The sequence below is a fragment of the Acipenser ruthenus genome, chromosome 12 (assembly GCF_902713425.1).
Source record: "Acipenser ruthenus chromosome 12, fAciRut3.2 maternal haplotype, whole genome shotgun sequence".
In the NCBI taxonomy this organism is placed as follows: Eukaryota; Metazoa; Chordata; class Actinopteri; order Acipenseriformes; family Acipenseridae; genus Acipenser; species Acipenser ruthenus.
Genome location: NC_081200.1, coordinates 17,301,136 through 17,326,795, shown reverse-complemented (window position 1 = coordinate 17,326,795; position 25,660 = coordinate 17,301,136). Strand labels below are relative to the sequence as shown.

The 25,660-nt window shown below is 42.3% G+C and overlaps 1 protein-coding gene across 23 annotated transcripts in view; it reads left to right on the top strand.

Moving 5' to 3' along the window:
- Nucleotides 1-25,294, top strand: part of LOC117417009 (kinesin-like protein KIF1A) — a 175,932-nt gene extending 150,638 nt beyond the window's left edge. For all 23 annotated transcript variants that reach the window (XM_059034640.1, XM_059034639.1, XM_059034638.1 and 20 more), the window contains 6 exons: nucleotides 7-78; nucleotides 629-750; nucleotides 1,532-1,675; nucleotides 8,407-8,599; nucleotides 9,544-9,662; nucleotides 19,365-25,294. In XM_059034640.1, coding sequence (XP_058890623.1) covers nucleotides 7-78; nucleotides 629-750; nucleotides 1,532-1,675; nucleotides 8,407-8,599; nucleotides 9,544-9,662; nucleotides 19,365-19,407 — 693 coding nt within the window. In that variant the 3' untranslated portion in view covers nucleotides 19,408-25,294. The remainder of the gene's footprint in view (nucleotides 1-6; nucleotides 79-628; nucleotides 751-1,531; nucleotides 1,676-8,406; nucleotides 8,600-9,543; nucleotides 9,663-19,364) is intronic.
- Nucleotides 25,295-25,660: the final 366 nt, after the last annotated feature.

Below are 25,660 nucleotides of genomic sequence, written 5' to 3'. Positions count from 1 at the left end.
CCCCAGTGCCTGCGGCTCCTCACTCACACATTCAACAGAGAATACAGCCACGTGTGCGTCAGCGCCAGTGAGAGCAAGGTAGGAGAGTCCCTGATATGGCATACTGTCCTTTTCTACGGCCTCAACATAAGTGTAGAGCATGTGATGCTGTACAGCCAGAGCAGGACTCATCCAGGCAGCATGCTCAGTAAGACTTTCAGTTATGAATAAATCAGTAACAAGGGAAAATTAAAAACAAGTACAGGCATGTGTTTGTCTAATATATATATATATATATATATATATATATATATATATATATATATATATATATATATATATATAAACTCAGTAGAAGCACTTTATCAGTGTGTTCATGTGGTATAATGTGAGAATTCTGTTTATGTGGAGGTTTGCTTTAGCCCGAATGGCCCAGGCACACACGTTCAGGTGTCAGATTGGAACCCTATTAGGAGAATGTAGATGTCTGAGAGCACACATAGCTAATTTACACATTTAAGAACACTGCACTCATTGGCACCTTGCTCAGTCAGGTGTTTAGTGGCCCTGTAGAAATGTTGTAATAGAAATGTAGACACCTTTGAAAACCTGACCAATGCCACATGGTGTTTGTGGCTCTTCCTCCCAGCTGTCTGAGATGTCGGTCACCCTACTGAGGGACTCGTCGGCTTCGATGCTGAGCAGCACGCTGACCCCCTCCTCGACCTGCCCTTCGCTGGTGGAGGGGTGCTACAACAACACTGAGCTCAGGTCAGTGACAGCATGGAACTGCATTGTGCACTCTGAACAGCAGGACCCAGGCCCACAAATAAAATGCAATAAGATAAAAAGACCACAATTGATGAAAATAGAGGTGCAATGCCATAATAGATCAAATCTCCATTTTTATGATTTATTATTTAAAAGGAAAAATAATCTATTTCCATCAATTTTCGGATATTTAGGAAAGTGATCCCGGAGGTAGCACCCAGTAATGGAAATAATTGTACTGTAAAATAGTTGGTGTGCAGTTTTAGCCACGTGGTCTAGATTTTACTAATAAGATAAAAAAAAACGCCCACTGGAGAAATATTTAGGAATCTATTTTGAAAAAAAAAACATGTAATCATCTCATCTTGATGTCTGCTACAGCTCCTCATAAGAGAGACAAGCTGTGAAAGTAATCAGACCAAGTATACATCCAACTGGAAAGAACCAATACAACAAAACATCTTCCTCTGTCTCTGTCTTCCTCGGTCGATGTCATGCTCTTCATTGGCACCCGGGCAGTTTGGTTTATAGGTTGCAGCTCTTGGTTTATGTTACAACTGAGCAAACTCAACTCATGCTCATCTGAGGCTCATAAACAAGATGGCACTCGTAAAGGGTCTGGAGATGATCCTGGGCCACCCCTAGTTATTAGGTTACAAAACCAGTTGTAGATTTACAGAGGTGCAGCACATTACTCCTTGTGTAACACAAACAGTGTGACTTATCTAAAGGACCATAGATTGTCCTGATTGTGCCTACTGAAGGTTGTTTTGTTTTATAGAACCCCAGAGCCATGCTCCAGAGCTGTCAGCCCAGATCCCGACACTGTTCCGGATGGAGATATGAAGAAGTCTCCCAGTGGAGGACAGGAGCTCAGTAGGAGAGTGCAAGCTTTTGTTCCTGATATCCAGGAGATCCGTGTCAGGTAAGCGAGTGGGCCCTTCCTGAAACAGACCTCAATGTGCATCAGCACCATTGATACAATATATGAGAAAGAAAGAGAAAGAAGATTCAGATTTTCATTCGGTTGGGCAGGCATGAAACCTAATAATTTTGAATAAGAATTCACATCAAACAAGGGGAATAGGTTTACTTGATGCAGTGGTCTCCTCTCGATTGAACAGGTATTCTACTTTGTTTACCCCCAAAAAAGGCAATATTAAGGCCAAGCAAACTTGAATTTAATTGCAGTGGAACTCCTCTTGCAAGGACATTGTCAAAAACTACATAAGACCACCTGAATACAAACACAAACCCACACACCCAACAGCAAATCATCCCGAAGACATGGACATATATATATACAGTATATTCCATGGCAACATAGAATATAGATGAATATGCCGGTCAATGTTCTCTATTCTGTTGAAGCCAACCACCTAACCTACACCCTAACCGACTGCACTTTCAGTGAAAATGCCTCAGTTCTCTGGAACTCCCCTTTCATTTTTCTAGGTTTACAATATTTAATCAGACTTGTAGTCGAGTCCTCAAACCAGGAGTCCGAGTCCGTGACTGAGTGTCAAGTGTCGAGTCAGAGTCATCAAGTCCGAGTCCTTGAAACAAATTCAAATCAATTTTCATTAAACTAGTGGACGTTGTCTGATATCCCTCAGGAAAAATGCACAAATAATTAAAAAAATATATACACATAAAAAAAAAAAAATTCGATTTATTTTTCCTAGCTAGATTATTCTATTTGCATGCATTTTTCAACTTGTCTGCCACTATCTTCTTTTCTTTTGGAATTGTAATTGGAATACCTGAAGTTTATAGATAAGCTTTAAGTTCAAGTTTGTGGATGTTGTTTTTCATTTTGATAGAAGCTGTGATCTGGACTATAGAGCCGATGTAGTGTTAGAAAGTGGTACATCGTCAGAAAGTGGTACGGGTGATTTCAATTGCGATCTGATGGGTGTTTTCGTATTGTCAAAAAGAGGTACATTTGCCATTAATTATACATTAATTTTTTGCAAACTTAAACTGCAAACAGACAATCAATTTCTCTAAAAAGAAAACATAAGTCACGAGGAGTCCACCGCAAAGTTACACAGGTAAAAAAAAATGGAAAATGGAAAATAGGATAAATTCAATTAAAAAAAATATATGTAAAAGACCGAAAACAGCATTAGGTACGAGATTTGAATGGGCAGTTGTTTAGTAATGTGCGAGCAAGCACAGTGCGCTGAGTACCACTTTTGTAATGTGTACCTGAAAATAACACTACACAGGTAAGAAATTAAAGTTACTTTCACCTCTGACTATAGCATTTATTTTTACTTCAATTTGGGTAAAATCTGTTTCAGACATTAATGGAACTGTATATATACTGTGTACTTAAAGTAAATTTAGTATTATTTTAATTATTTGTTTTGCAAAACAGAAACATTATGTTTCAATTTCATTGCATTTGCACTTTTATTAAGTCTGTAATACAATGATGCATTTACAAGATCGTGCTTCAGTTCATTTGATTTCAGATCATGTATTTTTTATCTTTTCTCTTTTACACAAAAGCATTATATTTATGTATTTCCCCTTTGTGTATGTTCATAATGGACTAAAAACACGAAGTTTACACAGACAGATTTCTAGGTTGATGCTGCACAGCGTATTGTTAATGTGTTTTTCCCTCATCCATAATAAATTGTTTTCATTTTGGTAAATTAAGTGGTATTAAGTTATTCTGTCATTCTGCTTTTGCTATCAATCAGTCCTTCTATCATATCAATCTGATATATCTGCCTGTTTGACTGTAGGCAATTTTTGATTTGAGACTTTCTTTAGTGCCTAGTTTTACACTGAATTTTCCAGGTGAATTCATTGACGTTGCTTGCAAACAGTGATGCCGTGTGCTGGGAACAAGTAGAGATTAGAAGCAAGGCACAGAATATTTAATCACACAGCGACTTTCTGATATAAGAACATAAGAAAGGTTACAAACGAGAGGAGACCATTCAGCACATCTTGTTCGTTTGGTTTTTAGTAGCTTATTTATCCCACACTATGATCAAGCAGCTTCTTGAAGGATCCCAGGGTATCAGCTTCAACAACATTACTGTCCCCAATACCTTTTAGGATTTTGAATGCTTGAATCAGATCACCGCATAGTCTTCTTTGTTCAAGACTGAATATTCAATTATTTTAGCCTGTCTGCATATGACATGCTTTTTAAACCAGGAATAATTCTCTATGCTCTTCTTTGCACTTTCTAGAGTAGTACTATCCTTTTTGTAGTGATGACCAGATCTGAACACAATATTCTAGATTAGGTCTTACTAATGCATTGTGAAGTTTTAACATTACAGTACTTCCCTTGATTTAAATTCAACACTTCACTGTGTATCCGAGCATTTTGTTGGCCTTTTTTGTAGCTTCCCCACATTGCCTAGATGAAGACATTTCTGAGTCAACATAAACGTCTAGACATCGGACTTAATACTGATCCCTGTGGTACTCCACTGGTTACCTTGCTCCATTTTGGGGTTTCTCCTCTAATCAGTACTTTCTGTTTTCTACATGTTAACCACTCCCTAATCCATGTGCATGCATTTCCTTGAATCCCTACGGCATTCAGTTTGAGAATTAATCTTTTATGCAAGACTTTGTCAAAAAGCTTTCTGGAAATCTAAATAAACCATGTCATATGCTTTGCAATTATCCATTGTCGATGTTGCATCCTCAAAAAAATCAAGCAGGTTAATTAGACATGATCTCCCTTTCCTAAAACCACGTAATAGGCCTCTCAGGATACTGTTACCATATAGGTAATTTTCCATATAGGTAATTTTCCATTTTAAGAAGCTCTAAAAGTATGTTTATAACTTATATGATTATTCTTTTTCAATTAATTTTTGTTTTCAGTAAACTCCAAATTATTAAGGTAACCAATGTTTAAGGTGCCCAATGGTCTATTGTTTTCAGTGCAAACAAATACATTATATTCCAGAGATTCAGCAAGCTCATCAAAATCAAATTCTGCATTTTTCAAGAATGCAGTTTTAAAAATTTAGAACATGGTTTAAAGTAGTAAGATACATGCTCGTTAAAAGCCAAATAATTACTTACTTGTTTACCATGCTGACATTATTTATTCTTTATTAAAACTTAATGCAAAAAGAGGAAAAAAAAAACTTAACAACCTAACTCGCTTCCAATTTCTTATTCTTACTGTGGACTGGCTGCAAACACAGAGTTTCAGTTTCGGTTATATTTTCGTCAGCACTCTCCTCCTCAACTACAGAAACCCCAGCTTTTTTGAAGCAACATTGCATTGTTTGCTGATTGACAGAGTTCCAAGCATGCTTCAGCAAGCACACAGTATCTAAGAGACATTTTATTTACACACTGAGGGTTTCATGCTGATGCTCATCGCTTTTCTCTTTCCAGCCATGCTTGCTGTTGCAGTCAATGCTGTTTTTTTTTCAAACTGTAAACCTGACACTGCGTAAAGAGATTAAATAGCCAAGGTACAGAACAGGGGTAATCGTTCAGTAACGAGGTGCAAACAGCAGATTGGTGGATTAGTGAGAGCGGTTTGTTATTTCAATCTATGTGAATGGCACATAACGAGATCCAAACAGCTGAGTTTGCCTGAAAGAGTTTGCCTGCTTAACACGGTATAAACAATGCCTTTGTTCTTGGCAATCAATGGGAATGGCAAACAGCAAATGCAAAATAACCCTGTATGGGTGTAAGTGCTGGATACTGTAAACTGTAAATATTACTTATGTAATAAAAAATAAAAAAGGACTTATCGTTAATATTGCTGAGTCATGGAGCCCGAATGTTCGAGTCCAAGTCACACAATGTCGAGTCCGATGTCTTTTGCACCCATGACTCGAGTTCAAGTCCTGAACTCGAGTCCTACAAGTCTGATATATATATATATATATATATATATACTGTGTATATATATATATATATATATATATATATATATATATATATATATATATATATATATATATTGTGAGACAGCAGGGAGGGGGTTAAAACCTCTCTGCAGTAAAAAACATGTGCGGAATGTAACATGTGCGGATTGTTTTATTGTTAATTATCACCTGCACCTGGCTATGATTGTAAATTAGAGCCAGGTGCAGGGTTTATAAGGAGAGCAGTCAGTCTGCTCTACGCTGCTGAGTAGAAGGAGGCAGGAGAGGTGCTCTGTCTCCGAGTAGCCAGAGAAGAAGTAAGTGCGGTGTGACACCAGTGTGTTTTTGTAAGGACGGGAAAACAGCTTAGCTGTCCCGTGTTAGGAAGGGTGTTCCTGGAAGTTGAGTTAGTGCTCCAAGAGGAGCTAGGTGTTTATTTTGCTTTTGTATTTTGTTTACTTTTGTGTTTATTAAAAATAGCGCACTAGCGCTTAAAACTCCATTTCATTGTTCTGGGTCGTATTTTTAAAGGGGCACGAACCCGAGTGAGTTGTGCTTTGTCACATATGGTGGAGAATGCGGGCAGAGTGTGTGGGCACCCCTACGACCCAGAAAATGGATTTTAAAGAATTGATCGCAATGATCAATCGTAACACCGCTGCTCAGAAAGAGCAGACAAAGAAGTGGAGACAGGAGTGGGGGCTACCGGATCCGGAGCTGACAGAGCTAGACCTGCTACTCCAAAGGTGGGAGCAAGCGAGAGGAGCCCCGCTGACTCCAGCCTCAGAGCCCAGTGGGGAGGAGCCGCCGCTTCCAGAGCCCAGAGGGGAGGAGCCGCCGCTTCCAGAGCCCAGAGGGGAGGAGCCGCCGCTTCCAGAGCCCAGAGGGGAGGAGCCGCCGCTTCCAGAGCCCAGAGGGGAGGAGCCGCCGCTTCCGGAGCCCAGAGGGGAGGAGCCGCCGCTTCCGGAGCCCAGAGGGGAGGAGCCGCCGCTTCCGGAGCCCAGAGGGGAGGAGCCGCCGCTTCCGGAGCCCAGAGGGGAGGAGGTGAAAAGCATACCTCCACCACAGCCCCGACCACCACCCCTACAGTCCAGTTCGGCGCCGCTGCGTCCAGTCCCTCACCCCTTGCTCCTGGACACCCTGCCGGTCTTCCTGGACCTCCCTGTGCTGGACCTGGAGCCCAGGAGTCTGCAGCACTGGCCACAGCTCTGCCCCTGGTTACCTGCTCCGCTCTCCCCGAGCACCCAGACGTCGCTGGGCTGCTGCCAGACGTCGCTGTTGCTCCCCCTGTTAGCTGCTTCGCTCCCCCTGGGTGATCGGACATCACTGCGCCAGTTCCCAGGGGAAGACCTGTGTCCACTGCGGCATCCTCCAGTGCCCCGGCCTACGCTTCGGTCGGCCCTGTTAGCCCGGTGGGGTCCCGTGTCGCCGGTTTGCGGTCCCTTCCTGGCAGCGCCGGAAGGACCGACCCATCCTCAAGCCCGCCCGTGGAAGAGGGCGGCAATGGACATTGCTGGACTTGAGGCTGGGTGGTCTTTTAAGGGTGGAGGGAGGTGGCCGTGGTATGGCCGGTGTCTTGAAAAGACATGGGGGGGGATGTGTGAGACAGCAGGGAGGGGGTTAAAACCTCTCTGCAGTAAAAACATGTGCGGAATGTTTTCTGTTAATTGTTTTATTGTTAATTATCACCTGCACCTGGCTATGATTGTAAATTAGAGCCAGGTGCAGGGTTTATAAGGAGAGCAGTCAGTCTGCTCTACGCTGCTGAGTAGAAGGAGGCAGGAGAGGTGCTCTGTCTCCGAGTAGCCAGAGAAGAAGTAAGTGCGGTGTGACACCAGTGTGTTTTTGTAAGGACGGGAAAACAGCTTAGCTGTCCCGTGTTAGGAAGGGTGTTCCTGGAAGTTGAGTTAGTGCTCCAAGAGGAGCTAGGTGTTTATTTTGCTTTTGTATTTTGTGTGTTTTGTTTACTTTTGTGTTTATTAAAAATAGCGCACTAGCGCTTAAAACTCCATTTCATTGTTCTGGGTCGTATTTTTAAAGGGGCACGAACCCGAGTGAGTTGTGCTTTGTCACAATATATATATATATAATAGAGCAACACACATCTGACTAAAATACAAAATTAAATAACTCCCTCTCTATATGCACATATAGTGAAGCAAAAATGTAACTTTCTGTGAATTAACCATGCATAAAGCACAAAAAAAATAAAAAATAAAAATTAACATTCCCACTGGATCATTTTAATTAGCAGTTTTTAAACTATAAATAGCCTGGCTAAACGTCGGTCGGGAGTTCAGTTCGAAGCGACAGACGAGCAAACCAAATGTGAGACAGGTTTGGAGAGGGGAAGAGGGAATGGGCTCGCCCCAGGTTAGGCTGCCGGAGTGGGGCTGAAGCGTCTCATCTCCCGGAGAAAGCCGCAGCTCCTCTCGCAGCAAAAAAGTAAATACATTAGGAAAGATAACCACGTAATAGGCCTAATATTTATTTAGTTATAAAACAAATGCTGAATAAGATGTCTGTGTTATAAAGTGCCAGCGCAGCATTTCTTCAGTTCAGATACTGTATCAAAAGGGAGAGACAGAAACAGAAGTTAGACTGAGAAATTGTTTACAGTTTGAACACCAGTACTGTAGAAATATTGCATGAATCACTAGTATAGGGAATTGTGGGACATGCTGTAGGAGCGTTATATAATGCTGTTTTCAAATTTGTCCTTTTGTTTTTATTCATGCTTGAAAGGGGCTTTCTGAATTGCTGCTTCTTCTTGTTGCTCTAGCCCGATCGTGTCAAAGAAGGGCTATCTGCACTTCTTGGAGCCGCACACCAACGGCTGGGTCAAGCGCTTTGTGGTGGTGCGCCGCCCGTACGTCTACATCTACAACACTGACAAGGACAGCGTAGAGCGTGCCATCCTGAACCTGTCTTCTGCGCAGGTTGAGTACAGCGAGGACCAGCAGGCTATGCTCAAGGTGAGCAATACAGGACACACTTGCTACACAGCAGTCAATGTGTATGCAGTCCCCATTATATATCAGGTTCTTGCAGGGTTATTTAACATGTATATATAAGGCCCAATTGTTCTTCAGTGCAAAGTTTGACCCAGCAATTGTATTAATTTAAAACTAGACATAAACAATTATATTGTGCCTGTACCTATTCTATTGTGCCTGTACCTTGCTGGAGAGTTCTTAACACATTATTTTATGCTGTGACAAATGTTGGAAAAAATAAAATTGACTACGAAAGGTGCTGCATTCGAGTTATTAAGAAAGCGGTGCTTGCTGTTTGGAAATCTCTGCCGTTGATCCCAATAACTCCAAAAAGATGCAGATTTAAAGAAGCTACTTATAAACACTAAAAATTAATTTAAAGGAACAGTATACTTGAAAAGCAGACACTGGGAATCGTGCCAGCGCTCCTGGCTTGGTTTTCTTCTGTTAAACAAAATAATTGAATTGACCATTTCAATCCATTCGGGATTGATGCAAAACATTTTAGATTTCCAAGCTAGTGATACAGGTGGTTTTAAACAGTACTATTATGTTTCATCTTTGAAAGACATCCTGAAATAACATTATGTACAGCATTCCTGTACTGCCCCTTTGAGTCTTGAGTATCTCATTAAATGAATATATCTGCAACTCATATAAAAAATAATATATTAAGCCAGCATACAGTACTGTATATTATTTTTCCACTAGGGACAACAATTAGAAGTGTAAACATCTATGCACTTAAAATATATTGATGCTTGAAAAAACATTCCTGCTGAAAATAATATGAAATAATGTTACTGTATTACACTTTGTCATTCACAAATCTGTAAATATCTGTAAACTCTAAAATGTGTGTATCTACAGTGCTTAATAGTAACTTAAAACCAAACAACAAAATGTGTTCTTCGGAATTGCAGACCCCAAACACGTTTGCAGTGTGCACTGAGCATCGTGGGATACTGCTCCAAGCAAACAATGACAAAGACATGCATGACTGGCTGTACGCATTCAACCCTCTGCTGGCCGGATCTATCAGGTAATGACACAAATAATAGGTAATTACACAAATAATAGTACCTGTGCTGCATGTGGAAAAGGTAACAGAGGTAATGTTTTGTATAAGACATTTGATATTAAAAAATGAGCCACCTTGCCTTTTCATTGTTGTAGGGCTCTAGCTCGAATTGAGTTAACTATTTTTACAACAGGAGTCATAAAGTGGTCAAATCCCATTACTTTGCCGCAAAGTGCCTACTGATGTAAAATACAGTGGTTTTAACCTCATTATAGGTATCTACCCCTCTGGTTTCCGCTTTTAATTGCAATAATGTCAAAAACTCTTTCTAAAGTCCTCAAATACCATTCGAACAAATACAGCCAGCTGAGCAGTGTCACTCGAGTCAACAGATTCACAGATAATGCCGATACTCTCCTTGCTACAATGTTAGCTCCCAGTTGCACGTCAGTTATAGCGATATATTATTTCTGACTTGTTTTTTAAATCTTTGAATAACGATTCGGCCATGACACTCATTGCGCCCTTTACCAATCTGTAAATGTCATCTTGTTACTTTTAAGCAACTTGGAAAGAGGCTTCTGTTTCAGCATTTGCTTTTTTCACTGGTTTGGAAAAAAATGACTGCTGTTCCTGCAACGCTGGCTTTAGTTCACTTACTTTTTTGACTCTGAGATTGCTTCCTGCAGGAAATGTTTTTTCAAAATCTTTTTTAAAAGTACTGTTGCGTAGTGCCTCTCAACATTGCTATTTTTTCCAACTGCAACTCCTGCACTACAAATCAGGCAAATACACTTGTCTTTTACTCTTAAACAAAAACTAATTTTCCCACTCTTTGTGGAAATAGTATGTTTTTTGCATCCATGATTCACGCTGAACCGATGAGGTGTAGTGACTGACTTTTTTTTTTTTAAATAAATAAACTCAGTAACTAATCCTAAGATTCCAAAACTGCTATGATAGGCCTGTATTGTTTACTATGAAGTAACACACAAACACACCACACACACATACAGTATGTGTGTACTTGTCAGGAGCTACTTTTTAAACCACTGGCGAGCTACCAGTAGCTTGCGATCGATGTGCTGCCGACCCCTTGTGTAGAAGTTAAAGGATGTTATCTGACAGACAGATCAAAACCATTAAGTTGGTTCTTGGTATCATCAACTCTTCTTAATGCTCGTCCCTACACTTTAAAAAGGACACTGCGAAGAATCCATTGATTAGAAACCAGAATTATCCCAGAGCTAAAAGGAATGTTTTTTTTTTTATTTTAGAAGACTTGATTCAAGTCTTTGTAAATCCTAAAAGGAGTTGACTCTTTACTTTAACCTACAAATCACAACATTATTAGCATACATGGCTAATATACTAATATTAATTATGGTTAATCACACATTCAGCCTGATTTTCAGAAGGGGCACATTTAGAGCAATTTCACTACCACTTTTTCTCATATTTTCTCATGGAATATTTTTTAAAAAGCAAATGACAGGGGTAGGCCTATAGTTTAAAGACTGTTTTTTTTTTTAATCCTGTGTGCTGCTGCAGGCTTCTAAGAAATACTATCATGAGTTATTATAGTATGTAGGCTGTTTTTTTTTGCATTACCCATTGCTGTAAAGAGATTCTCCTGTAAGATTTCCCATTTTAAAAGAACAGCAGTGAAAATCTATTGTTTTATCCCCCCCCCCCCCCAAAAAAAAAAAAAAAAAAAATCTTAATAACACTGTTAACTGCCTTAGGAATTGATGACTGGTTTGCGAAATGATTGTACAGTAGAGCTGTACGATTTCTTAATCTCTGAAAAAGGCACCAGCTGCATCAAAAATAAATATTTCGCAGATCGCAATCTATAGTACAAGAGGACATTCAACTTTAACTTTAAACATTAGAAACTTGTAGAAAATCCTCTCGGGGAAAATTCTAAATAATACGACAACTTTTCTTTTTTTATATATTTATTCCTAAAATACAGACCTGTTGTTGGTTATGAATGAAATAGCTAATAGGTCTGTTCTAATTCGCTGGTCTTTATAATCAAAAAAAACACAGGTTACAGTCAACCCTTTTGGTCACAGACAGTTAACGACACGAGAGGGGTCATGTCTTATTTAACGGGTATATTTTGAGGCACATTCATATTTTGCTCCTTTTGGAAATTAGTCGTTATTTCCAAAATAGAACTAATTACGGACTTTAATTACTTAACAAACTGTAATTCAAGTGCATTTTCAAAAAGCGCACACCACTGAATTGCCACTGCGCCACTGACGTATAGGACTTTTGAAAATACAGTTTGACACCTTTCTGGTGTCGCAAAGGTGTTGAGCGACCTGTTTTTTTCCTGTGCCCCTTTTGAAAATCGGGCTGAAAATGTCTGCTTTGCATTAGTATTTTCAATACTCGTTTCTCGTTGTAATTGATCATAGTTACAGGAATCCAACATTCCTGTAACTAATTTATCAAATTAGTTTTACCGGGTTAATTTAGTTTAGGCGTGATCTACCAAACTGACGATATATATTATCAATCTCAATTGATTCTGTATTCAAATTAACTCAGAAATGATCAAATTCTCTACATTTATGAGGTAACTCCTTTGAGTTACACATTTCAACAAACAAAAAACATTTCTTGCACGCTCCAAAACAAGAAGTTATATTCTATTCTTAGAACAATTTATCCACTAACTTGACAGCATTACCTACAGTTAATTTCTCGAGTCATAAAATGTTTTATATTTGATATGTTGAATACTTATCGATTTTCAACAAAGAAGTCAATCTCCTTAGCAGCTTCTCCCATCTCTCTGGGTCTCATGTTCCACCGAAGGAAAAGAAAAAGATGGTACTTTGCTTGTTGTAGGCATTGTATTGCGTTGGCTCGCAGCAAGATAATTTCAATTTTATTTTCAAGATAATTTCGTTATTTTCAAAGGGAAGCAGCTGTTGATTTCTAATAGTCTTGCAACATTATATTTGATTTGTCCAAAGATTTCCAACTGGAATGGGTTCCGTTGATCAGACAGAAATCAATGTTCAAAGAATGCATTGCACTTGAGAAGTTATGTAGTTTGTAACAATGCTCTTGCAATTCTTTCGTATGGCTAAGGGACCTTCCAGGGGCACAGCTGCTGGCTAGTTGCTAAAGTTAATTTCGTCGTTGATTTCAAGCAGCAAAATAAAAACAAAGACAAACTTTCGGATCTTTGTTGTGTCCTGTTTCCTGGTTCAGTCTCTCGCAGGGCAGAGAGCAAGGCCTTCTTCAGAGCTGATTTCAGCCTTCTCAGGACATAATTTTAGCCATTTTCATATCTGATTCTATTCCCACTTAAGAGAAGATTTCAGAACAGATTTCAGACACTTTTAGATCCACATTCCCAGAATCACTGTTAGACCCACTTCTCTCTCATTTTCTGAACATTTACTGAACTCTTTCAGAACATTTCTTTTTCAGTCCGCTTCCTTTCTTCAGAACTTATTCCAGTCTTTTGAATTAAACCTCCACCAGTTTTGATTGGGTCATTGAATTCATGGGTGGTGTTTAACGTCATGCCACATGCCTAAACACTGCTTAATTTGTCTCTGGCCACTCCTTGGCCTTGTCCACAGCTCGTGATTGATAGTTCACTCCAATTTCCTTTGTCTTGTCAAGCGTGATTGACACTCTTCCCTCCCTCTCTGCGTTCTCGAGGGGTGAGTGAACTGGTTCACGTCAATGTCCAGAACTGCCTTTTTGCAGAGATCTCAGTTTCGTGATTATGCAAAGGAATTTTTACGACTCAGCTTCACAAAGCTGCATTTGTCTACTTTGACCAAGAGATGGGGGGGAAGAGAAAAAACATTAACTTGCAACTTTCTCAAACAAGTTTAAACAGTGTATATTACATCCAGCAATAACCTGATTTGACTGCACTGTCTGCTACACCCCTGTGGATGCTGGGTTTTTGTTCACGAAAAAAAAATCTAGTTTGGCATTATCTGCAGCTCTTTCGGTAGCAATGTACAATGAGATTTGAAGATGGATAACACACAATTCAAGTCTGATCTTCAAGAAACAATCTGTGCCTAATCTGTGTTAGGGTGGTGTCACAAAGACGGCCGGAGTGGGTGGCGTCAGACCAGAGCCAGAGAAATAAACAACAGAGAGGTGTGGTTTGGTGGAGCTGAGCGAATGGTTTCGCTCAGCATTTAATAAACAGAACAGAAAATAAAAAAGGTTGTAAACTTACAAAAACACAGGACACGGCACTGGTAGCCAAAATAAAGAGACAAACAAAACGACAGACACTAACAAACAGGGACGAACAAACACGGTGAGAAAACACTTATTATTATTGTTGTTGTTGTTATTATTATTTTTACCTCCTCTCTCTCTCCCGTTCTTTCACCCTGAACACCCAACCCCGAGTGAGTGCTACGTGTCTCTATATATACTGTTGTGCTGGGATTCAATTACTAATTAATTATTCACTTGAATCCCAGCACGTGAATTCATTACGTGCAACCTCGTGCTCACATATTATTACATACTTTAAATGTACGTGAAGTGAGTGCAATCCTGTGCCTAAATATAATTATACAATCTAAATACTCGTGCTGCACACACCCATTTATATCCCCGTGTACCAACTACAATACACCAACATTTACACACAACATACAACATATAAACGCACACAAGGGCAGGGCACATTGCCACATATACCCCCCCTTGTGCACAGCACACATGGCCTCAACGGCCACCTCCCCCCTTAAAATCCCAAAAGTCTTGCTTAAATACCGAGCCAAAAACAGGGACTTCAAGGGGTTCACAGGTGGCAATGCTGCCAGTAGCCAGGCCTGCTGCTACTGGCAGGGCTGTCAGCGTAACTGCTGACAGCTCCCAGGCTGACTCCTTCAGCTGGGGCAGTCATGGCAGCGGAAAAGCTGCAGGGGCAGGTGGTCCCCCAACCTCCCCCTTCTTCGTAACCGGCAGCTCCCCATGGTGGGGCTCCGGCCACAGTACTTCCTGCAGTGAAAGTGCTGCAGTGGGAGCAGGTCTCCTGACCTCCCCCATGAGTTCCGGCAGCGAAACTGCTGCTGGGGTTGGTGGTCTCCAGACCTCCTCCCCCTTCTTCGTGGCCGGCAACTCCCCTTTCTGGGGCTCCGGCCACCGTACTCCCTGTAGTGGAGGTACGGGAAGCAGAGACAGCTCCTGCTGTTCTGCTCCTGGCAGTGGCGGAGGCAGAGGCAGCTCCTGCTCCTCTGCTCCTGGCAGTGGCGGAGGCAGAGGCATCTCCTGCTGCTCTGCTCCTAGTGGAGGAAGCGGTGGAGGTGGTGGAGGCAGAGGCAGCTCCTGCTGCTCTGCTCCTGCCGGTGAAGGTGGCGGAGGCAGAGGCAGCTTCCGGCTGCTCTGCTCCTGCCGGTGAAGGTGGGAGCAGCGTGTAGTCTCCTGGCGACGAAGGTGGGAGCAGCATGTAGCCTCCTGGCGATGGAGGTGGGAGCAGCGTGTAGTCTCCCCCCTTTTGCAGGGGACTGGTGCTGCTCTGCCTCTCTTGCAGGGGACTGGTGCGGCTCTGCCTCTCTTGCAGGGGACTGGTGCGACTCTGCCTTTCTTGCAGGGGTAGGTGATGGAGGCAGAGGCAGCTCCTGCTCCTCTCCTCCGGGTGGTGATGGTGGGGAAAGTGATACCAGCAGACATTCACACTCTGCTGGTGGACACGGGGACAGCAGGCATTCTCCCTCTGCTGGTGGACACGAGGACAGCAGGCATTCTCCCTCTGCTGGTGGACACGGGGACAGCAGGCACTCTCCCTCTGCTGGTGGACACGGGGACAGCAGGCATTCTTCCTCTGCTGGTGGACACGGGGACAGCAGGCATTCTTCCTCTGCTGGTGGACATGGAACCAGCAGGCATTGTTCCTCTGCTGGTGGAGGTGGAACCAGCAGACATTCTCCCTCTGCTGGCAGCTTGGGGTCCTAGGGCTGTGGAAGCACCAACTTCCCCCTCTTGGGCTATGGAAGCACCGACTCCCCCCTCTTTGGGCTGTGGACGCACCGACTCCTCCCTTTTGGGCTGTGGACGCACCGACTCCTCCCTTTTGGGCTGTGGACGTTCGGGCTCCCCCCACTCAGGCGTAGGACGTTCGGGCTCCTCCCACTCAGGCGTAGGACGTTCGGGCTCCTCCCACTCAGGCGTAGGACGTTCGGGCTCCTCCCCTTTGGGCGCTAGAGAGGACAACAGCCTTGCTAGTAGCGGTGCGGGGCACCTTTTTAACACCGCCTGCAACTGCTGCGCTGATGTTACTCTGGAGCTCCCTTGCTTCTCCCGATCCAACAGCCAGTCGATCACCTCCTCTGTCACTGGCCTGCAGGATGGGTGCTGCTGTTGCTTCCTCTCTAGCCTCTTTTCTCCTCCCTTTCCCCCCCAAAAAAATCCATTTTTTTTTTTTATCCCCTTTCCAAAAAAACACACGTACTCCTTCTCTGGTCTGCGTCTAGGAGGCGCTGTTAATCCCACGATGACACCACGTGTCACAAAGACGGCCGGAGTGGGTGGCGTCAGACCAGAGCCAGGAAATAAACAACAGAGAGGTGTGGTTTGGTGGAGCTGAGCGAATGGTTTCGCTCAGCATTTAATAAACAGAACAGAAAATAAAAAGGTTGTAAACATACAAAAACACAGGGCACAGCACTGGTAGCCAAAATAAAGAGACAAACAAAACGGACAGACACTAACAAACAGGGACGAACAAACACGGTGAGAAACACTTATTATTATTGTTGTTGTTGTTGTTATTATTATTTTTACCTCCTCTCTCTCTCCCGTTCTTTCACCCTGAACACCCAACCCGAGTGAGTGCTACGTGTCTCTATATATACTGTTGTGCTGGGATTCAATTACTAATTAATTATTCACTTGAATCCCAGCACGTGAATTCATTACGTGCAACCTCGTGCTCACATATTATTACATACTTTAAATGTATGTGAAGTGAGTGCAATCCTGTGCCTAAATATAATTATACAATCTAAATACTCGTGCTGCACACACCCATTTATATCCCGTGTACCAACTACAATACACCAACATTTACACACAACATACAACATATAAACGCACACAAGGGCAGGGCACATTGCCACATATACCCCCCCCTTGTGCACAGCACACATGGCCTCAACGGCCACCTCCCCCCTTAAAATCCCAAAAGTCTTGCTTAAATACCGAGCCAAAAACAGGGACTTCAAGGGGTTCACAGGTGGCAATGCTGCCAGTAGCCAGGCTGCTGCTACTGGCAGGGCTGTCAGCGTAACTGCTGACAGCTCCCAGGCTGACTCCTTCAGCTGGGGCAGTCATGGCAGCGGAAAAGCTGCAGGGGCAGGTGGTCCCCCAACCTCCCCCTTCTTCGTAACCGGCAGCTCCCCATGGTGGGGCTCGGCCACAGTACTTCCTGCAGTGAAAGTGCTGCAGTGGGAGCAGGTCTCCTGACCTCCCCATGAGTTCCGGCAGCGAAACTGCTGCTGGGGTTGGTGGTCTCCAGACCCTCCTCCCCCTTCTTCGTGGCCGGCAACTCCCCTTTCTGGGGCTCCGGCCACCGTACTCCCTGTAGTGGAGGTACGGGAAGCAGAGACAGCTCCTGCTGTTCTGCTCCTGGCAGTGGCGGAGGCAGAGGCAGCTCCTGCTCCTCTGCTCCTGGCAGTGGCGGAGGCAGAGGCATCTCCTGCTGCTCTGCTCCTAGTGGAGGAAGCGGTGGAGGTGGTGGAGGCAGAGGCAGCTCCTGCTGCTCTGCTCCTGCCGGTGAAGGTGGCGGAGGCAGAGGCAGCTCCGGCTGCTCTGCTCCTGCCGGTGAAGGTGGGAGCAGCGTGTAGTCTCCTGGCGACGAAGGTGGGAGCAGCGTGTAGCCTCCTGGCGATGGAGGTGGGAGCAGCGTGTAGTCTCCCCCTTTTGCAGGGGGACTGGTGCTGCTCTGCCTCTCTTGCAGGGGACTGGTGCGGCTCTGCCTCTCTTGCAGGGGACTGGTGCGACTCTGCCTTTCTTGCAGGGGTAGGTGATGGAGGCAGAGGCAGCTCCTGCTCCTCTCCTCCGGGTGGTGATGGTGGGGAAAGTGATACCAGCAGACATTCACACTCTGCTGGTGGACACGGGGACAGCAGGCATTCTCCCTCTGCTGGTGGACACGAGGACAGCAGGCATTCTCCCTCTGCTGGTGGACACGGGGACAGCAGGCACTCTCCCTCTGCTGGTGGACACGGGGACAGCAGGCATTCTTCCTCTGCTGGTGGACACGGGGACAGCAGGCATTCTTCCTCTGCTGGTGGACATGGAACCAGCAGGCATTGTTCCTCTGCTGGTGGAGGTGGAACCAGCAGACATTCTCCCTCTGCTGGCAGCTTGGGTCCTAGGGCTGTGGAAGCACCAACTTCCCCCTCTTGGGCTATGGAAGCACCGACTCCCCCCTCTTTGGGCTGTGGACGCACCGACTCCTCCCTTTTGGGCTGTGGACGCACCGACTCCTCCCTTTTGGGCTGTGGACGTTCGGGCTCCCCCCCACTCAGGCGTAGGACGTTCGGGCTCCTCCCACTCAGGCGTAGACGTTCGGGCTCCTCCCACTCAGGCGTAGGGACGTTCGGGCTCCTCCCTTTGGGCGCTAGAGAGGACAACAGCCTTGCTAGTAGCGGTGCGGGGCACCTTTTTAACACGCCTGCAACTGCTGCGCTGATGTTACTCTGGAGCTCCCTTGCGTCTCCCGATCCAGCAGCCAGTCGATCACCTCCTCTGTCACTGGCCTGCAGGATGGGTGCTGCTGTTGCTTCCTCTCTAGCCTCTTTTCTCCTTCCCTTTCCCCCCCAAAAAAATCCTTTTTTTTTTTATCCCCTTTCCAAAAAAACACACGGTACTCTTTCTCTGGTCTGCGTCTAGGAGGCGCTGTTAATCCCACGATGACACCACGTGTCACAAAGACGGCCGGAGTGGGTGGCGTCAGACCAGAGCCAGGAAATAAACAACAGAGAGGTGTGGTTTGGTGGAGCTGAGCGAATGGTTTCGCTCAGCATTTAATAAACAGAACAGAAAATAAAAAGGTTGTAAACATACAAAAACACAGGGCACAGCACTGGTAGCCAAAATAAAGAGACAAACAAAATGGACAGACACTAACAAACAGGGACGAACAAACACGGTGAGAAACACTGTTTATTATTCTTGTTGTTGTTATTATTATTTTTACCTCCTCTCTCTCCCGTTCTTTCGCCCTGAACACCCAACCCCGAGTGAGTGCTACGTGTCTCTATATATACTGTTGTGCTGGGATTCAATTACTAATTAATTATTCACTTGAATCCCAGCACGTGAATTCATTACGTGCAACCTCATGCTCACATATTATTACATACTTTAAATGTACGTGAAGTGAGTGCAATCCTGTGCCTAAATATAATTATACAATCTAAATACTCGTGCTGCACACACCCATTTATATCCCGTGTACCAACTACAATACACCAACATTTACACACAACATACAACATATAAACGCACACAAGGGCAGGGCACATTGCCACAGGTGGACACAATTGTAGTCTAAGCCAGTCATACATAGAGACAACCACTCGAACCATATTAAAAAAATAAATATTAAGTATAAAATGTATCTGCTCCAAACCCAGAGCTGTTAGCAGCCAGAAGATTCTAAAATGTTGTAATAAATCTGTTTTTTTTGGGGGGGGGGGGTTGCAGATCAAAGCTCTCGAGGAGAAGAACTGGACAGATGAGGATCTGAATAGCCAATCACTTTTCTCTCCCTCTCCACCTTTCAGAAAAAAATGACTAACTTTGTATATATATCACCTGATTGAACACACCAGTCTTATGATGTTCTGTCTCTTCTGTAACCTGCCTGCTCTTGCACATGCTCAGTTTACCACTGTCAAACCAAGAAGAAAAAACCCAGGGCTTGTATCTTTTTTGTGACAGAGGCTGTCTCTGACTCACTGCTTTTTTTGTTGGGGGGAGGGGAGAGAGGAGTCTGAATGAGTAAGGTAGGTTGTATACAGTTTCAGCACCCCGTCAAATCTCCTCTGGTCTCTCTAGTTCTGAAGAGCTGCTTTGGTTCTCCCCTGTTGAAAAAGCTTCACAGTTCAGGGGTGTCAGCCCCCCTCCTTCACTCTACATGCAGATAAGGGACTTTAGGCCCACCCTGTCATTCCCCCATCCCAAGAATTACTTCCCCTTAATACTTACAATTTAGAAGCAAAAACATTTTTGAAGAAATGTATGATGAATGATACATTGAAAGTGGCTGACATACACAAGAGGTACACCACCTACATCTTGGAACCAGTGTTCTATCTTCTAACAACCTACAGAATGTTACACTTCTCTGGTTTCAGCACCTGGGTCAGTGTTATACTAAACAACAAGTATTTTATCCAGACTTTAGCCAGTCCTGCTAGCAGTGTGTCTGTGCATGTCGGTTGTTTTATTTATTTTGTTTTGTTTTAAAGGTAACATTCAACTAATACTGGGCTCTCTAATCGTTTAGCCAATCACAAGCCATGTATCTTTTGTAGACCAGTGCTGGCATTCTGTAAATGACTCTGGTTTTCATCCCTTGTAGGGTATGAGCCAAGACTACCCTATGTAGTAACATTTTGTGAGAGAGCAAGGTAACTGAAGACACAGTAATAAGAAAGTCTTTGTCATGTCTTTTGTGTGGAAATAATTGAAAGTAGAACATTCATAATGAACTTGTTGCAGATTATTTAAAAATATATTTATTTATTGATCTCTATATTTGTGTATTTATTGGCATTTTGCACTTTTTTTATTAAGTATCCCATTACAGAGCAAAACATATGTATCGCCCAATGTGCTTGCAGTTTGCCCTAGAGCCAGCGCTCAAGTGTCTTTGTTGTACAGTTTAAACTCTGAGCTGAACAGTTGTTGACCAAAAAAGCCAAACTTGGGCAGGATCTGGTGCAACACTAGAAGGACCGGAGATATACTCATACCTAGAAGCCCCGCAGCCGTCTTCCTGTATTCAAAACACTATAAATAGTATAATGAAAGGAGAAACAGTCGGATGTAATTAGTTTTTTTATTGCGTACGTCACATAAACATCTGAACAACCGAAGCATATATATATATATATGTACATATATGTATATATATGTGTGTGTGTGTGTGTATATATGTGTATATATATATATATATATACAGTACTGTGCAAAAGTTTTAGGCAGGTGTGAAAAAATGCTGTAAAGTAAGAATGCTTTCAGTTTATATTTATCAATTAACAAAATGCAAAGTGAGTGAACAGAAGAAAAATCTACATCAAATCAATATTTGGTGTGACCACCCTTTGCCTTCAAAACAGCATCAATTCTTCTAGGTACTAGAAGACTAGCTCTACCTCCGCTACGCTCCCCTGCCTCCAGAGCCCGCTCCTTCTCCACCCTTGCTCCACAGTGGTGGAATGACCTTCCTACAGATGTCAGGACTGCCCAGTCCCTGACCACATTCCGGCGCCTCCTTAAGACTCACCTCTTCAAACAGCACCTGTAGAACTCCTCTGTTTGTATCCTGGGACACTATCACCCTTCATGTAAATGTGCTTTATTTTGCTCTTATCTGCCCCCTATTTTACTGCATTTAATCCTGTACTTCAGAATACTGTAATCTGACTATATACTCTACACCTGACTATATGCCTACAAAATCCCTGACTTTGTGCAAGTGTACCTAGAAGAATTGATGCTGTTTTGAAGGCAATCTATTAACATGTCTATTTTTGAAAGCATTCTTACTTTACAGCATTTTTTCACACCTGCCTAAAACTTTTGCACAGTACTGTGTATATATATATATATATATATATATATATATATATATATATATATGGACATTTATATGGACATTTATTTTACAAATCAAAACAAGAAAATGTAAATAAATAAACATCTGAACAGACATCGGTTTACAACATACATATTTATAAAACTGAAACGATAGCAATACATTTTTAACTTCGTTTAGCAATCGGTTTATTATCAGATGAGCAAAAGCGACTGAACAACGTAGATACACAAACTTAGAAAAAAACATTTTACAGAAGCATACAGCACAGGAAGTTATAAAAAAAAGCCTAATTTATTTTTCTTTTTTTCGACAAAAGGGTATTCCTTTACCTTGAGTCTAAGGCTGTTCACAATCAACACAGATAATGAGTTTCTCCATGCAGCCTTTCTGCACAGGGCACAGCTGTCTGAAGTTTTATTTTTATTGCACTTGCCAACCTGCATTGGCGGCTCTCAGCGGGGTTGCCAGCTTCAGCTGTGGGTACACGCTTGGCAGTCTCCCTCTGTTCCAAATGCTTCTTGCGAAGTTGCTGTGCTAACTTTAAAATATATTCTCTCCTTGGTAAATTCTTCTCTGTGCATTCTTTGTAAAGTACCCAGGAGTTGATGGCTGCTAGGTCCAATACATTGTAAAACACCTGAACAGGCCACCGTCAGGAGCCAGCTTTCACGGAATACTTCCGTGCCATCTGATCCAAAACTCCATATTTTGTTGCGTTGTAAAACTCCACAGTCTCTGGTATTTATTTTCACTAGCAGGTGCCAGCCTTCAAAAGGCTGATTGAAAACAATAGACTCTCAGTCATTCACTCAGACAGAGAGTAGAGACTAATCTAATTACAGCTAACTGGTAAATAAAAATAATAAAGTAGAATACCGTTCTGTATAATCAAAATACAATTGTTTTCTGTGTGGCCATCAATGTGACTGCTCCCGGGGCTTTTAGGTACAATGTAATATATCTCCTTTATTTCTGCACTCCCGCGTTTCATGCTTCATCAGAATACATATTTAATACATACGGACAGAAAGGTACACGAACGCACAGCCCCATATGTGTTACACGACTGGAGAAAATTAAATTTTAAAACCAAAAACCGCCAAAATGACCGCCGCGGGTCTTCTAGTGTTAATAATGTTGCTTACAGTATGGAAATTGTGAAAGAACAACAAAAAACTTAATTTGGAAATTATCGTTTCCAAATTGCCAATGGCCTAACAAGAAAGTGCTATCAGAAGAGGTATGATTTTAAAAAGCTGTCACAGTTGTCTTGGTTATCAAAGGATATTCCTGAGAGGTTGGGGAAATAAACATGGATGTATTAATGATGGCTACATATATAGGGAATATGTTTCTTAACAAAATGTGTGAATTCCTTAGTCTGTAACTAACCTGATCCAAGTGCAAAATAAACCAAGCACTAATAAGGCTGTTGTAAAGATTTGAAAGGGATCTCTTTTATTGTCTACTTAAATGCTTCCATTGAATTAAACCGATCAGTTGCGGAGCATTAAGCCATTACATTTTCGGTCCAAATTGTTTGTTGTTCTTGCATAAATTGGAGTCTTGAGTCATACATTCAAGTACAATAGAACACCTTTAAACACTCTGCGAACAAAGTATGTTTAAAACTGCTGTATTATAACACCAGAGCTTATGCTAATGGAGAAGTTGCATCCTAGTTTTCCAAAAGAGAAGGATACCTTCTAATTCCCTTGCTCGAAGTCTAGCTCCTTATCTGAATCTTGTTGTCCTGAGCTAGGCCTGCCACACGTTTGCCTTTACCTTTGCATTATTTTGGTGTGTTTTGTATGCATGGAGACAACTATGCATGAAATACAGCTCCTATTGTATCAGTGAGCGACGGCATTAAACTTTCACATCTAAACTAGGTCCGCCTTCTAATGAATTTGATTTCCCATGGCTCTCCTTTTTCGTTTTATTGTCTTATGTTTGTATATTTTTACTGGGGGTGGGGGGGGGCGGATGCTATAAGCCACTATAATAAAGCTGTAGCTTGGCTATCAAGTCATCCAAGGGCCATTAAAGACCCTTTATCTCCAATGGGGAATAGTAGTATTGAGTAGCAGGTGCAGACTCTGCCAATCCCAATCCCACAATAGCGGACATGCCTTCAGTCAGACAGCTGCAGCGCACAGATGACATCACATTTTTTTCCAGCCTGGATGTTTTTTTGTTTTTTTTTCTGGATCCTTTAAAAAGTTCAGAAGCGTCTGGGGAAAGATGTTTCCTTGAGTCTTCAAGTTGTTCCTATAAACACTGCAAGAACGAGTGTGCCTGAGGCCAGCCAACCTACAGAGCATGCTCAATTGTAAGCAATAACACCCTGATCACAGAGTAACATCTAAAACATCCAAGAGAATAAACTAATGGGATTTCAAGGAACACTTCTGACAGCTTGGAAGTTTTAATTAGAAGTTTTAGTTTTCACTGGCCTGGCAGATTGATCATTTTCTCTGAATTAGTAATACCAGACCACATCTGGGTTTTTTAATCACCACCTTCCGAGTTTAAAATGAAAAGATCATCAAGCCATAAGCTTGTAAGAGATGCCTGTAACCTTCAATGCCTCCTAGTCAGGATTGAAAGAGAAAAGCAGAATGACACACTTTCACAGGAGATTATTTAGGGTAGTGCTGATTACTGTGATACAGGGCTCTTCCTGCCTTTATGCCTTTTTTGTTTGCGCCAACTGAAAAATCCAAATTACATCAATTAAACCTCACAATAAATCAATGTGTTTGCCTTCACTACATATTTTGCTAATTGACTATATTAATAGACCTTGGATGTATTTGAACTGGCTAGTGTTATCATCCTAATGCCAGGTAGGAAACAAATGCAGTCAATATTGTGAGACCATTTTGATTTCAGATGGGGCTGAAATCAAAATGTAAAAGACTAGAAAATACTAGTAAGAAAAGACTAGTTTTAGTTACATCGCTGCAAAGCGTGAGACCTATGCAGCTTGTCACTGTTCACAGTGTGTCCAGCTTTAAGGTATTCATTTGTAAAGAATGCATGGCAGTTTGTTTTTTCTGTCTGGATCAGTGCCAATAGCAGCCCATGCAAGTGACACTGACTGAATAGCTTGTGTGGCCCCTGCTTCTGCTGCTGTTGTGACAGTCAGCACTGCCTAGAAAACATGTTTACAAATGGCTGCTAGTTCTCAAATGTTTTACCATTTTCTTTTGCAAATAATAAAAGGAACACATCAGCACATGCTTGTGTTTCCCATGTAGGCATTACATGAAATATATTACATATATTGCCTCCCAAAATTAGCTGAAGTTCAATTCCTGTGCAAGGTCTGGCAGTTTATAAAATGCTAGAGTGAAAGCAGTCAGGTCCAGATCTTTTCTCTGTGTGAGAAATGCAGGTTGAAAGAGGAAATGAAAGAATTGGGGAAGGAATTCAATATCAGAGAACACACTGCTGTTAGCTCCCATACCACAGCACGTCCTTCTGTGATCACTTTCAGCAGAGCTGACTGGAATCTATACAACAAAAGAGGCACACTTCTAATCCATTGAATTTCTGTGCTTCCATCTAATGTTAGTACCCAAGGGTTCTTCCTAAGCTCTGTAAAACTAAAGACACTTTCTTTTTTTTGCTCTGTAAAAACATGATTGCTGTGAACGATGTATTATACAACTGTAACGCGTCTGTATCACCCAAATGGGCTGTAGTTTAATCAGTGTCTCAACATATTTGAGTGTGGGAGTATTCAAATGTTTATGTACAATTAACACCTTGTGGGATATAAATAAACGTGGAACTTATGCAACACTGGCTGTGTCTTTTTTCACCTGTTGAAATGTTACATTTTAATAGTCCAGAATAAAAGGCTGTACAACTATATGTAATTATTAGTGATGTGCAGCAATATCAATATTTTTATATGATATCGTTATTGTAATAACTTTAACACCACATAAAATGTAACCATTTTAATCAATTGATTGGCATTTATGTAATAAAAACTATTTGCATGCTGCATTATTTTGAGATATGCACATGCATCAGCAGTTCATTGCATTTTGTCCATGTGATTACTTATACTAATGTATTTTTAAAATGTGAACTTTCAGTGTTATAAATGAGATCTACTTTTAAAACATCAAAACACATCTCAAAATAATGCAGAATTCGG